General features: G+C 40.7%; 2 protein-coding genes across 6 annotated transcripts in view; one reads left to right on the top strand and one right to left on the bottom strand.

The window, feature by feature from the left end:
- CLTC (clathrin heavy chain) overlaps positions 1–5,634 on the top strand; it is a 66,484-nt gene extending 60,850 nt beyond the window's left edge. Inside the window, exon 32 of one of the 2 annotated variants that reach the window (XM_043482435.1) lies at positions 5,467–5,634. In XM_043482435.1, the coding sequence (XP_043338370.1) occupies positions 5,467–5,501 (35 nt within the window). In that variant the 3' untranslated portion in view covers positions 5,502–5,634. Of the gene's footprint in view, positions 1–185; positions 1,224–5,466 lie in introns of those variants that run through there. The other variant, XM_043482427.1, reaches the window with a different exon arrangement.
- On the bottom strand, positions 5,545–15,443 carry PTRH2 (peptidyl-tRNA hydrolase 2). 4 transcript variants are annotated; one of them, XM_043482624.1, is made up of 3 exons: positions 15,293–15,439; positions 11,617–11,671; positions 5,545–6,173 (listed from the first exon to the last, which is right to left on the bottom strand). In XM_043482624.1, exon 3 carries the CDS (start codon positions 6,171–6,173, stop codon positions 5,634–5,636), a length of 540 nt encoding a protein of 179 aa, XP_043338559.1. In that variant the 5' UTR covers positions 11,617–11,671; positions 15,293–15,439; the 3' UTR covers positions 5,545–5,633. The 4 variants fall into 4 exon arrangements, with proteins under 4 accessions (XP_043338559.1, XP_043338572.1, XP_043338564.1 ...); XM_043482637.1 differs by lacking the exon at positions 11,617–11,671 and having other exon boundaries at positions 15,302–15,443; XM_043482629.1 differs by lacking the exon at positions 11,617–11,671 and having other exon boundaries at positions 15,293–15,430.
- Between the last annotated feature and the right edge of the window lie 43 nt (positions 15,444–15,486).

Genomic DNA, 15,486 nt, shown 5'->3' with positions numbered 1-15,486 from the left:
AGGACCCTTCCTAGGGTGACTGCCATGCTAAAATTGAGACAGTCAGTCAGAGTGCCTCCCCCCGAAATTCATTCTGAGTTGTGGTTATGCTGCTCGAGTCGGGAGTCAGGTGTGATCGTCCTGCAGTGCTAACAGTCTCTCCGCCTCCTCGCCCCCGCCCCGCTCCCCTCTCTTCTCTTCTGTAGGCCAGCCCCAGTTGATGCTGACAGCAGGACCCAGCGTTGCAGTCCCTCCCCAGGCGCCGTTTGGTTATGGGTACACTGCACCAGCCTATGGGCAGCCACAGCCTGGCTTTGGGTACAGCATGTGAGGCGGAACGCTGATCCTGTGGTCGCCTATTTTCGTACCGAAACATCGTCTCTACCCGCTCTCAGTTTATAACAGGGGAAAACAGGCACATGTTCTTGTAACCTTTATTTCATGAAGGACTACTTTTTGTTTCTAACTATAAACTCGGATCACCTATGTTAAAAGCTTATTTCACATTCCATATCATTTTAGAATTTATTTTCAAAGGGGAATAGTTTCAATGTTTTATTCACTTGGGCTTTTCTTCTTCCCCCCTCCTTCTTTGAAGAACTGCTTAATACTCAATCTATTGTGAAGAACCTGATTTGCACTCTGTAGTGTTTAAAGAAAAAAAATAACTCTAATATTGAATCTCTTAAATTTAGTGTATGTAAACAGCTTACAGTATGTATTGTCTAAATGCATTTAAATCTTTTATTCCAAGAAAAGCTAAAGCAAAAATACTGGTATATGACCATGCAAGACTGTCAATGCCAACAAAGACAACACTAACGAGCATATCCTCCATGGGATCGCAGTGCTCTCCAAATTGTTTGAAAAATGCATTACAGACAACTTGCCTGACTTCTAAATGAGCATAAAAGGCCCTCTAACCTATGCAGGTTTCCTCATGACGCATATAGAAGACGCGCGTGTGTTTCTGCTCACTTCACATGTAACAGGTGCCCTTACGTTGTGCTTGTATCCTGTGCTTTTCTGTGGGACCATTCCATTCAGGAACGGAGCACCATGATTCCAGTCTGTGTGTATTTACTAACCCTTCCCTGAGGTTTGTGTATGTTGGATATTGTGGTGTTTTAGATCACTGAGTGTACAGAAGAAAGAATTCAAACAAAATATTGCTGTTCTTCAGTTTTGTTTGTGGAATTTGAAATTACTCAAATTTAAAATAAATTACTGGACTGTGGAAATAACATGGAGAATGGCAGTTTTACTTAAATCTCTCTTAAACACAAGAACCATTTCATACTGGATACTAAGGTAGTGTAGAGAGAAGAGGGGTTGGGACATGTGAAAACACTGCATCACACTGTGCATTCCAGTAGTTCGTGAGGTCCATGCAGAGGTCAGAAAAACCCATCAGTGCTGACGTGGGCTACCTCCATCATTTTAACCAGGCAGCACTTCAGCTGTTTAAGCATTTCGTTCAGATGAAGAGATCATGGATGGTAAATTATATTAACTTGAAATAAGAATGTATAAGCACATAGTCAACATGCTGTTCTTCACCATGAATTGTAAAGGTCTTCAAATTATGAATATTTTAAGTTGATTTTTTTTAAACCAGTGTTTGAATTCAAGTTTTTTTGTGTATGACTTGAGAATGTTACCCTAAATTCATTTCACAGTTAATTCTCAGTAGAGCTAGAGAGCCCCCACCTAGCTTTGTATTGCTTTAAAGTCGAGTCATTGACCATAAACTCCACAGAAGTGCTTTTTTAAACCTTAGAACTCCTGTCTTCCTCCCCCTACCACCTATATTCCTATAGCAAATTACAGTATTAGTTGGAAAAATCCCTTTTCGTTTTTTAGTTTGTCTTAGGGACCATCTTGCTGCTCAGGTCCTGGGCATACTGGTGTTTCTCCTGGGTCTCTGCCCTCTTTCTTCATGTTTATCAACATCAAGAGGGAGAAGAATAATGGTCCCTGGGAGCTCCTTTTCAGAATCAAGATTTGGTCTCCTAGACATACTTAGAATCAACTGGTATTTATCAACGGAATTTTTCTCTTTTCCCTTCCCTAATAGAAACAAGTTAAAATTCTTCAGTAAAGGTTTTCTTACAGCATAGTTAAGAATTGTTTTTAAAAAACTTTAACCTGGTGCTATGTCTGTGATACCGAGTTGCCACTTAAACCATCCATAATAATGGGCTATAGTAGAGAGAGAAACTGCAGCAGTGTATTACTTAGGCTTAAATTGAGAGCAAGCTGAACTTCTGAGCTTGTTCCCTCACATGTATGTTAACACCATGAATGTTTTTCAGGATTATTTGGAGACGTGTTTAAATCACAAAACAGGTAGCTCAATACTGGGCAGTAGTATTGAGGGCTGTACAAGAAGAGACAGAATGAATTAGTAATAAACTATAAGGGATCTTCCATAACTTTCCTCTGAATAGGATGATGGTCGATGGTCTAACAGAAGGAACTAAAAATAAGAGTTGTTGCCACTCTAAAAGTAACTAAAAGAGAAGGGAAGAATGGGAAAGATTAATAGGAAACTTTCGAGGTAAATATGTTTTCAATGATCCTCCTCCCTAGTATCCAAATGTAGACATCATACCAAAAAAAGGTGGCAATTGTTGACAATCATTTCAACACAGACATTGGTATGATAGCAAGAGGTTGGTCTCTATGTAAGGCTGCTCATGCAGATATCTCACTGTGGTGGTTCTCAAACTTTTTCTTAGGATCTGTCTATAATCAAAAATAAGCAATTTTTTGTGAAGATGTAAAGCTATTTTTATTCATAGATGACCTAATCTTGTATGAAGCAAATCCTAAGCAATGTTTTTATAAAAATAACTCTTTAAAAAGCTTGTTTAGCAAGGTCTCAAAATTAAAAGAGCAAAAAAACCAATATGAAATTTTGCAAAACAAGAATCAAGAATTAACTGGTGATAAATTTAACATAAGGTAACTACAAAATCATGCTGAAAGAAACCGAAGATTAAAACAAATGGAGAGAGAAAACACATTCATGATTCAGAACTTGTGAGATGCCAGTTTTCACCAAAAATACCTATAAAGTTGATGTCATTTTTGTCGGTATCATAAAAGGCTCCCCCGCCATAAATTCACATAAATATGAAAGTGAAAAAACCTAGAATAACCAGCTCAATTTTGAAAAAGAATAAAAGATTTTAAACTCCCTGATTTAGAAGTGTACTATAAAGTAACCATATTCAAATTATTGATGATCCCAAAGAGCACTAGTTTATGTGGGATTGTATCTATTCCTCCTTACTTAACTATTATTAATAGTTAAAACAACTTTTTAAAACTGTTAACCCATTTAAATGACACTAATAAGCATTGCATGTTAACGTAAGCAATAATAACGTGAGCATGTGTCCCCAAAAGTCAAGCAAGAATGAATGGCATTGTGCTATTTTTTACAACTCTCTTTTGAACAGAGACTCTTCTATATTCAAAAACTTGGCCTCATACAGCTATTTAGTTAGGAAAGGAAAAGAGTATTTTTTGGCCACAGAGGATGTGGGATCTTGGTGCTTTGACCAGGGATTGAACTGGTCTCCTGCACTGGAAGGCAGATTTAATAACCTTTCCACACACTTGTGATTAGTTGAAATGTGGACTCTGAAACCATGAAAATGAATCTTTTGTAGTTTATATCTGCTGAACATCTAGATCTGGATAACTAGATTGTGTCAGTTGTTTTTCAAGTGAAAATGTTTGATGACAAAAGCAGCTAGTTCAGCTCAGGACTCAGCCACACAAGTCTTTTTTTTCCTTAAGATGACAGTTATACTTCAGTGTGCACCAGTAGTGTTTGATGTTACAGAGAATATTAAAGACTAAACAGTCAAGGGTCAAATTTAATAAATTTTTTTACTGCTTCATCAAGGACATTAAGCTTTTTAAATTAAATGTAGGGCAGTGACAACTACAATGACTGCTTGTACAGATCGGTGCCCCTGTCTTGATTTGTGAAAGGTGCCAGCAGTATTACCCACCCTTGCTTTTTTATCATCACTGCAAATGTCAAAACAATGGAAAAGAATGAGTATCAGGAAAATTGTTTTGACCCCTTGCAGGTGTCTTTAGAGACCCCAGGGTTCTCTGCTTTGTGAACCATGAAATAAAATTATGAACCTTACAAACTAAATAGCAAAGTACAGGTGAGCTAGAAAACATGTTTCCTTAACTACCAGTGTTTGTATACTATTCTTTCTAGTAGATATGCCATGATTTACCTCAATTACATTGTCAGCCAGAGCAGCTGGGAATGCACTGTCTTTGAACCTGGAACCATCAATCTCTGAGGCAAGCCTCAGAAATTATCTGAAGTGGAATCACACATTTAGGATTGAGTTCTCTTCAACTCAGTTACATGCTGTTGCATCACTTTGGAAACCAGTATAAACATTCTGTTTAGAAACAGTTGCTACTGTGGCATCATTCACAGTTGCGATTTCTTCTGTGCTGTCAGATACCAGTGTAAAAGGCTGACCAACTGGAGCCTCTCAGCCTGGCTGCAGGAGTCTCTAGTGTTCTGCCCAGACGCCACTGACCGTAGACCTTGCGGTTGTGCTACATCGCTGCTTATGTTGAAGTTAACAACTAATTAATGCTAATTGTTGAAGTTAACCATGGTGAGTTGCAATCAATATGTGCCTGTTACCAAAATAATCTCCCTGACATCGAAGTTCTTAGGAATATTACTGTCAGAATCCCCCCAAAGGAAGCTTTCAAGACAAATGGCTTTTTGCAAAAAAAGGAGATCAGGAAGCTATGTGGCTCTCGGGAGGTGGGAACCTTCATATTCTGGGCAGCTGGTAATTATTTGGATTATGTCATGCTGAATGTATAAAGATCAAAAGGGAGATAAATAGTTGAATTGTCCAGTTCCTTAAGTTCTAGGTAAAGAAAATACTGGGATGTCACGATGATAAGTAACAGCCACTGCACAATTACCATGAATTTCTACATGGGCCCATAACCACCTTCAAGGTCCAGGCGAGTCACTTCACAAGCCTCAGTGCCCTCACTGTCAGGAAAGGGGTGGACTGGAGAGCTGGGACCACTGCGGAGAACTTTCGAACTTTCTCCGGCGTGGGCGAGGGAGTGAGCATGACACATGGCACGGGGGTTGGGTGAGCGCTGGGAAAACCTCAGCTTTGGGACGACGCCACAAGGTTAGATTTTAAATACTCAAAAACTGAGGTAAGGAAAAACCAACTGCAGTTTAAATTAGGAATACCCGAGAACCCCTGATCCTCCAAGGAGGACAGCAACATAGTCTTTTGGAAGAAAACCTAGTAACACACAAAGGGGCCTAATCACTGACAGGAAATGTTTCCCACCTCTAGGCCAATTTTATTGTGATCTGTGCCTCTCATCTTAAACATTTCTTGTTTCAGCACTCATCACTTGAATCACCAGGACTATTAACCAAACTTTTTTTTTTTTTAGCCCAAGATAACTCTGTAACCAGGCCAAGTACATGACAGAAGAACACGTGAATGGAATTTCATCTCAAGAATACTTAGCTGGGGGAAGATATTCAGCTTTTATTGTTAGAATTTGACAGTTTCAAACACTTGTGGTGGTGGGACCACCATCATGATACAAAATTACACCTAGTAAAGTTTTAGGTGACCGGTGACCTTGTCAATTAGGTCCGCTGGTCCTGGTCCAATTCCTAAAACAGTTCGAGAGCCTGGTGCAATCTGAGTACGTCCTGCATCTTGGATTAAACTTACAGTCAGTCCCAGCACTTTTGCATGGGTCAGTAATTCAACCAGAGTTTCTTCATCAGGAGCTTTGACTACCACTTTGGGCTGGCCACAGTATTCCCATTCTTTGAGTAACTCAGGGTTTCTCCTTTGAATTTGCTTGTAGGCAGAAACAGCAGCATGAGAGCACTGGGCAGCCACCTTTCCTTTTCCCATCTTTAAGTCATTTCGAACCACAAGAATCATTTTGTACTCCCCACTCTCTCCGAGGATGCTTGCTTCCGTCTCAGCGCCAGCATCTGTCTCCCTCACCGAGCTCTTGGGGAGCATTCCAAAGCGCACTCGGAGGCCCCAGCCCAGGCACACGCCACAGGCAACTCCGGCAGCCAAGCTAAGTGCACCAGGATTAGTCAAATACTCCATGACCAGGGATCTGGAGATCATCTGAGAGGAAAAGAAAGCAGTCATTATCAAGGGAGGGAAAGTTAGTTACACGTTTATCAGACACAACACCCTGACAGTATATAAGCAGCAGTACTTTAATTCATCCAGAAAAAAGGCAAAATATGTTTTGGATCTTGGGCAGGTACTGTTTTTTTCTCCCCTGGGTACTAGAAAAAATTCAAGAATACAGGCAAAGCAGTTTAGGTCATTTTGAATCTCAATGTGAGGAGTACATTTCTCAGATGTAACAGCTCTCCTCCTCAGTCTTTGCTAAGTCTTGTGGAGAAAGGAAATGTTCTGTTTTACCAAAATGCCTAAAGTATCTAAAAGAACCAGGAGTAACTCACTCTTTTCTGAAATATAGTGCTTATTCACTTGTGTCTTCAATAATGCAGTAGTTCTTAATGTACCAACCCCTCAGACAAGTTCCTGGTTGTCATAGCAACGGGCCTGGAGTGATGTGGGCTGCTGACGTTTACTGACCCTGGCACGGAAAGCTGAAAGCCTCACACGTGAATATTGGTGCCCCTGGACATTACTGTAGGTGAAAACCTTAGCCTCTGAGCCTAGACCCCAGTGTCACCTTGCATATGAATGCAAAGTACTTTTTGCATAGTTTTAAAACACACTGAATTTACCAGTAGTACAACCATCATAAAAAACAAAGGAAGATGCTCCTTCATCCTTTATTACTTTAGAAATTCCTATTACCCCAGCAAAGCTGTTCATGGTGTCTGAATCATCAATAAAGCATTTACATAAGTCTACATCTGAGGCTGTTGGATTCAATATACTTCAGTGTATAGGTATAAACAGTCATCAGTTTCTTCCAGCGGAATACATGGTATCTATGCATTTATGAAGTACATCATGTTTGCAGAACTTACACGTGGTGCCCTTGGGATTCCACAGTGTATAATCTACGTGGCACAGGTGGCAGTCCTGGGAATTCATACTTTATCATAAATTTTTTAAAAATCCTCATTTAAGTTAAAATTAGGACGTTGAAATTATATTGTAGGCAAAGTGTGCAATGTTATCAAATATTTTAAAGACTGTACAGGGATGTTAGACTTGACTGGCTGCTTTGGGTCTCAGCTACATCGTCTGGGATCCTGGGTGGCTGCACACAGGCTTAGTTGCCCCACAGCATGTGGGGTCTTAGTTCCTGACCAGGGATCGAACCCGCGTCCCCGCACTGCAAGGTCGGTTCTTAACCACTGGACCACCAGGGAAATCCTCATTTTTGAGATGTAATTCACATACTATAAAATTCACCTTTTTAAAGTGTACAATTCAGTGTTTTTAACATATCTACAATATTGTGCAACCACTGCCACTATCTAATTTCAGAACACTTTCATTTTCCCCAAAGAAACCCCTGTAACCGTTAGCACTCACTTCTCATTTCTCCTTCCCCTAGTCTCTGGTAACCACTAATCTTGTCTTTATGGATTTACTTATTCTGGACACTCGTATAAATCAAACCATACAAAAGGTGGCTTCTTGTTTCAGGGTTCTATCATCCAGCATAATATTTTCAAGGTTCATCCATGTTGTACCATGTATCAATACCTCATTCCTTTTTTACTGATGAACAATATTCCATTGAATGGGTATACCACATTATTTATCTATTCATCAGTTGAAGGACATTTGGGCTGTTTCTACCTTTTGGCTATTATGAATAATGCTGCTATACATACAAACTTTTCTGTGGACATTTGTTTTCATTTGTTTTGGGTTTTACCTAGAAGTCTAATTGGTGGGTCTAATATGGCAACTCTGTAACTTGGAGGAACCACCAAACTATTTTCTAAAATGCCTATACCATTTTACATTTGTTACAAATTTTATTTTTTTAAAAGTGTGTGTTGGGCCCGCAGTAGGGTTGAGAACCACTTCTCCAGTGCCTTATGACTCAAGTCTCTAATTCAGAAACAAAAATTCAATGCCTTTGCAAACAGAGCTTCATATAAGTCATGGCTGCCTCCAGATCTCAAAGGAGTGGACCTGGAAACAGGAAATGGTTCCTTGGAGGAAGATAGTTTGTACAAAAGTCAAACTGGAGTTGAGAAGAGGGAGACTGATATTTAAGTTGCAGCAAAACACAGCAGGATTGCAGCGGTGACGGCTGAGCTCATTCCAACTGTAGGACTGTGGAGCAATGTTGAAAACATGCTTAGGATTAATGATGATGGATAATGGTACCATACCTACCAGCCAATCTTCTCCAGCAGTACTTAGCAGCCTGAGTTTAGGTAAAAACACAGAAGGGATAACTTAATACTTCACAGAGAAAGTAGAAGCCGAAAGACTAAAACCACCTAATCACTGCCTCCAAACGTATAACTAAATCTGCCGCACTCATATTCTTCCTTCATCTTCCCCTTTATAACAGATGGCTGGATTTATCCAAGTTTGAATTCTACTAAGAGTGAGCATGGAGACACAAGGGCATAAGGGAAGTTGGGGTGAGAGCAAGAATGTTTGCAATGACAGGCCATGAGAAAGGAAGTAAGGACAGGAAGGTGACAGGGGATATCCACATGCTATTAAGAATAGGTATGACGGAAGTGAGCTGGAAAGGCAGTTGGCCGAGGTTAGAGAGAGATGTCTGGGTTTTTGAGTTTGGAAATAGAACATTATAAGGTGATACAAAGTCCAGAGTGTTGCTACAGGAATAGGTATGTGCAGTACAGTCAAAAGGGTGTCATTAAGTGCATCTGCTTTCTTCTTTTATTTTTATGCCTCCTTCATCCCACAGATATTAACTGTGCTCTAGAATCTAGGGGAATAGAGGAGAAACAGTCCCTTCATGCACAGAGCTTACATTCTGGTAGTGGTTTTGAGATGACCCAATCCTAATTTTGAATCTCTTATTTTTTAAAAGAAAATTTGGCCATGCCATGTGGCATGCAGGAATCTTAGTTAATCAAGGATCAAAGCTGTGCCCCCTGCAGTTGAAGCCTGGTGTCTTAACCACTGACTGCCAGGGAAGTCCCTCTTTCATTTTATTTTAGTAAGACTTCATGTTGTCATAACTCAAAGCTTCAGTGGTATTTTGAAGGTATTGTGTTATTTGATCCACATAACCGTAAGAGGTCAGCATTCTTTCTATATATTGAAAATGAGGAAATGAAGGCAAAGAGAAGTTAAAAAAAAAAACAAAACAAAAACACAAATGTCTGCTGGCTTCCTTTGTGCCAGACACATACCCTGTTAGACTGGGAGTATAGTGATGAACAACACTGGCCACTGACAGTTCCCAGATAAGTGGAGGAGAGACAACGACATGTCTGGCAATGTTATGAAAAGATGGTAGGGGAGTATATGAAGTGCTTTAGCTCAGTTTAGGAGGTCAGGGAAGGCCACCTTGAGGAAATATTTAAAATGCAACAAAGGATCAGTAAGAAGACAGAATGAGGAAAGATCATTTCAGGCGGAAGGAACACCAAGTAGGAAAGCCAGAGGAGAGAAATATGGTGTGCAAGTGACCTGAAAGTGGTCTAGACATCCCGAAGATGGAAGGGGAGAGCGGCAGAGGAAAAAACAAGAAAGAAGGGCAGGAGGCAGATTGCAAAAGGCCTCCTAAGCCATGTTTGGCAGCTTGGAATTCTAGGGACGATGAGACACTGCTGCAGGGAAATGATTTTTGTTTTCTAAAAGATCACCTGGGACTTTGGTATAAAGAAGGAATTAGAAGCTGGCAAGATTAGATACAGGGGATTGCTATAATGTTATAAAGTTATAACATTTATAATGTTATAATAGCAGTTCAGTTCAGTTGCTCAGTCGTGTCCAACTCTTTGCGACCCCATGAATTGCAGCACGCCAGGCCTCCCTGTCCATCACCAACTCCCAAAGTTTACTCAAACTCATGTCCATCAAGTTGGTGATGCCACCAGCCATCTCATCCTCTGTCGTGCCCTTCTCCTCCTGCCCCCAATCCCTCCCAGCATCAGGGTCTTTTCCAATGAGTCAACTCTTCGCATGAGGTGACCAAAGTATTGGAGTTTCAGCTTCAGCATCAGTCCTTCCAATGAACACCCAGGACTGATCTCCTTTAGGATGGACTGGTTGGATCTCCTTACAGTTTGAGGGACTCTCAAGAGTCTTCTCCAACACCACAGTTCAAAAGCATCCATTTTTCGGCGCTCAGCTTTCTTCACTCTCACATCCATACATGACCACTGGAAAAACCATAGCCTTGACTAAATGGACCTTTGTTGGCAAAGTAATGTCTCTGCTTTTTAATATGCTATCTAGGTTGGTCATAACTTTCCTTTCAAGGAGTAGAAAGTGAAGTCGCTCAGTCGTGTCCGACACTTTGAGACCCCATGGACTGTAGCCCACCAGGCTCCTCAGTCCATGGAATCTTCCAGGCAAGAGTACTGGAGTGGGCTGCCATTTCCTTCTCCATCTTCCCAACCCAGGGATTGAAGCCGGGTCTCCCGCACTGCAGACTCTTTACCATATGAGCCACCAGGGAAGCCCAAGCAGTAAGTGTCTTTTAATTTCATGGCTGGTAGTAACTGCTAAATATTTTGCTATATATTAGGTATTGACACTCTACATGAACTGTCTCCTTCAGTGTTCCCAACCCTGAAGTCCTTTGTAAATATGTAATTATTATCCCCATTTTTCAGATGTGAAAATTGGCAGACAGAGAATATGTCACTCATCCAAGTTCACAAAGCTAGTAAGTGGCAGCCTGACTCCAGAACCTGTGTTCTTAACACTATTCTACATTGCCTTTCTCAGTAGTCTAGATGAGATGACAGTCAGACAGCAGTGGTGACAACAGGAAAGGAAAGAAGTGGCGGAAGCACACCTCTATAAATTGGTGATTCACTGGAAGTCTGGTGACAGAAGAAAGGGAGAAGTTTAGAACAACACCTAGATTTGAACAAATGGAGACTGGGGTATACTCTTTACTGATGAAAAGAGCAGGTGTGAGAGTAAAAGACACTGAAATGTTTTAAATATATTGTATCAGATTTGACCAAATGACATCCTGGTTGAGATGTCCAGGATAAAGAAAAAGACATGTCATTTTAGAGGTCAGAAGATAAGTGTAAGCTAGAAACACATGTTTAAAAGAACTTAACATGTTGACTTAAGGCTGATAAGCAGATAAGGTCACCGGGTCAAGCATACAGAGGGAAGAAAGGAACCCTGAGGAAACAGGTATCAGGGATAAGAGGAGAGTGATAAAGAGTGACAAAGAGGGTCATAAACCGTCAGGTCTTCAGCGCCTAGTTTCAGTCCTCTTTCACAACTGTGCCTAAAATGATCACAGGGCTCTACTGACAGCACTTTATGGCTCTAGATGCCTTAGCAGACACACACACACACACACAAGAATTAAAAAAATTCTTATCAGAACCCACAGTATCTCATAATATTTATCTCTATCATTTAGTTACTATATGATGCTTACAGATCAGCAGAACTTCTTTATGATAATCTCACCACCACTTTATGGCTCTGGATGCCTTGGCAGACACACACACACACACACAAAAGAATTAAAAAAATTCTTATCAGAACCCACATTATCTCATACGGCATCTATCATTTAGTTACTATATGATGCTTACAGATCAGCAGAACTTCTTTATGATAATCTAACCACCAGACTACAAATAGAACAAATATTCAATTATATAAAAATACATATATACAAACTCCTATGTCAAAGAATTAGAAGGATTTTCAGCACCAATTACTAGGTTGCAAAATAACAAATATTCCACATACCAGACTCAGGTACTATCTGGAGAAAGACACTACATACAGAGGACCTATTGTGTGTTGAATAGCAAGCTAAAAACCCTTTACTTCCATTATTGTTTTTATGAAAATAAGATGATAATACCAGCCTCTCTTCAAAGATGAGAAAAATAATGATCAGAGAAGTTGCTTATCCACAGCAACAAAACTAATAAGAGCAGTATAAAATATACTCATCTAAAAGGTCATGGTGGAAAGTTTCTCATTTTCTCACCTTTATTTAAAAAGATATACCAATAAGAGTCACCATAAATAGAAAGCAGAAAAAGTTCCAGAAAGAACCAAGTTTGTTTATTGCTTCTGTCCCTAATCTTATGAAGTCCCTAATTCCAAAATGCTGAGCCTAATGCTAACATCTCTGTTCTTTTACTCTCCTATCAGCCTGATCAGATCATCATCTAACCCATAAAAGGTGTTTCAGGCTGTCCCCCTTTCTGCATATTATAAACATTTATCAATAAACCCAGTGCTTGAAACTAAGGTAAACTATTTTTAGCCTCATCTCTATTGTCCCAGGCAATGATGGCATTGCAAAAGGAACACGTCCTATAAGACCCTCCTCTTGGTGCCTTCCAATGGCCAGATTAAACCCCTCTCACCAATGCCTGTGATTTCTATTACCTCTTGAACCACGCTCCACCCGCTAATCCTGTTCCACTGGCAACTGCCCCTTGGCCTTTTCCAACCTAAAAATCCATCCTCTTGTACTCTTGAACCACTGCCTCACTTTTCCTCTTCCCTTCGTCTTTAAATTTCTTCAGTTACCTGCCCGCCTTTCCCATTCGACTGAAACTGCTAAAGAATTAAGACACTACCTAGCTGCCGCTTTTTAGGCCTCATCTTGAGTTTTCTGCACCATTCACTGATAACTTTTCTTTAAACCTTCTTCCCTTGAATTCTTTAACACAACATTCACCCTATTATCATCCTACCTTTCTGACACCTTTTCCCCATTATCTTTCTGTTTGCTGCTGATGTGTGTATTAGCCAAGCTTACACATTTCACCCTCTTTTCAGTCTCTACCTATGTTGTCATATATAACAACCATTAGCCAAATGCAGTTATTTAAACTTAATTAAAACTAAATAAAAATTCAGTTTTTAAGTTACATATGGCCACATTTCCAACGCTCAATAGCTCAACAACTTAGAAGTGGCTAGGAGCTTCCCTGATGGTCCAGTGGACCACAAGCATGTAGACCCCAGACCAGCTGGGACCCGAAGGTCGATGATGCTGACTTCCACTTACCGCACCGCCAACCCATCAGAACAATGGCCAAGAGCTGGTCATGCCCCCTTTGAATAGTTACTATAAAACCTCTATCTTCCCCAAGTGGGGACTCCTGGTTTTGAGGGCCTGCTGTGTCCCTCTGCCTGGCAAACAATAAAGCTATTCTTTTCTACTTAAAAAAGAGTCCACCTTTCAATGTAGGGGACACGGGTTTGATCCCTGGTCAGGGAACGAAGATCCCACATATAGCTAAATGACTTTTTTAAGTGCCTAAGCTCCACTCTGAGTTAGCAAGACATTGAACATTTTCATGACTGCAGAAAGTTCTATTTGACAGGGCTGGTTTATATATCCTCTTTCCATTCAATCAATCAATATTTTCTGAGAGCCTATTGTGCACAGTTTTGGACCCTGGAGATAGAACTCTGAACAAAACAAAATCCTGCTCTTTGTGGAGCTAACATTCTAGTAGGAGAAGATAGACAATAAATAAATAGTTTGTCAAATGAACAATCTCACTTATTCCTCAAACAATAGATGCTGAGGATTCTTACAGCCTCTCTTGGGCTCCACACTTGAACTTCCAGTTTCTGCTAGATTTTACCACTTAGATGTCTATGAAGTGGTCTATACTGAACTCAGTATTTTTCCTTCCCTCTCAAACTTCCTGTAATCTTTCCATATTCTTCATTTTGTCCTAGTATATCTGCCATTATAATTAATTGTACTTATAAATCACAAATCTGATTTGTAATTTCTCTGTAATCTATAATTTCTCTGCTCAAAAATCACTGGATAAGCATCTAAGGAATAAGGAAACCAAGTCCTCCTAATACTCAGTCCCCTTACCAAGTTTATGATTAATCTCTCTATCCAAAACTTTATTCTCTCTCTTGTCTGCTGTGACCTCAATCCTGCGTAACTGACACTAATCAACCAGAGCTGATGACTAAAATTGCTGTTGTCAATACACTGTCAATATAGTCAAACTGCAGACATCACCTACAACTCAGGTTGTTTCTCCCGGGCAAGATGAGTTAACACACCCTCATGCCACGGACCACCTGGCCAGAGAAGAATTATAAACCAGAGACATCCTGACTCCTGAAACTACAATTATGAAAAAAATCACAGAGTTCAATAGAAACCAACAAAACATTGTAACGCAATTATCCTCCAATTTAAAAAAAAAAGTCACAGAAATGTCAAAAAATGATTAGTTCCAGCCTCTTTGTTCTCTCCTTAAAAAAATAAAACCCTAGCTGAACAGCCAATTGGAGTGGATTTGAGGATTGTCTGCCAGTCCCTTGCTTAGAGCCCTGAAATAAACGTGCTTTTTCTTCACCACAACCCAGTGTCAACAGACTGGTTTTCGTTACGAGTTGCACAAGTGGACTCAAGTTCGGTGGGGTAACAATAAAATATAAATCCCTTATCAGAAATTCAAAGAATACACAATTTGGTTTCAACCTACTTTATCCTTCTAACCTAATCTGCTACATAGTCTACTATTCAGTCACACCAAATTACCAGGTGTTTTCAAGCAGCAATCTCTCCCTGAAATAATTTTCTCCACTTAAAACACAAAAACGTCCTGGAGCAATCACACATAACCACTGTAGCGCATATTCGCGACATTTAGTACAGTGCCTGAGGTAAAATGTTCAAGGATTATAGATTTCTTTATGTTCGTGGGACACAGCGCGGCAACTTTTCCATCATATTCTTAGAAGTCTTTTCTTTCCTCCTAGCACTGGACAACTTGCTACGATGTGGGTCTTCAAAACTCAGCAGAGTGTGAGGCCTGCTCGGTAATTTCTCACTCGGAGCGAGGGCATCGATGCTCCCCGACCGGAGGAGCCCTTGACCGGGAACTAAAATTTTGGGCCCTTCCCCTCCCCAGCAGCTAGGTCCTTTCTTTCAAAAGACGACTGGCCAAACCGGAAGAGTGGCTCCAGGGGCCACTTGGGTGGAAGACAGTTCAGAAAGGAGATGAGAGTGAGGGGGTGATTTCTTATAGAATGAAACAGTAATAAACACTCCAACTGGAGGGTCAAGAAGAACATCCCTCTCCTGGGAGAGGCCGACCTACCAAGCGCACCTCTCCGCCGCCTCACTGGCGCCTTCGCGTTCTTCAGTTCTGGGTACCGAACTCGCCGCTCTCACGCGAGTTACCTCTTCCGGGGTATCTCGACAACAACTTCCGGATCAAGAACGGCGACGAGAACAGTCGTTCTTCCTTTGGCCCCGCCCACAGGTCCCTAACCCAGACCCGAACTGAAATCC

Source organism: Cervus canadensis, chromosome 1 (assembly GCF_019320065.1).
Source record: "Cervus canadensis isolate Bull #8, Minnesota chromosome 1, ASM1932006v1, whole genome shotgun sequence".
NCBI classification, from domain to species: Eukaryota; Metazoa; Chordata; class Mammalia; order Artiodactyla; family Cervidae; genus Cervus; species Cervus canadensis.
This window is presented reverse-complemented; position numbering and strand designations above follow the sequence as displayed.

Bases quoted from the DNA above. Each gene is read 5' to 3' on its own strand.
- PTRH2 (XM_043482637.1), bottom strand. From the start codon at position 6,173: ATGATCTCCAGATCCCTGGTCATGGAGTATTTGACTAATCCTGGTGCA.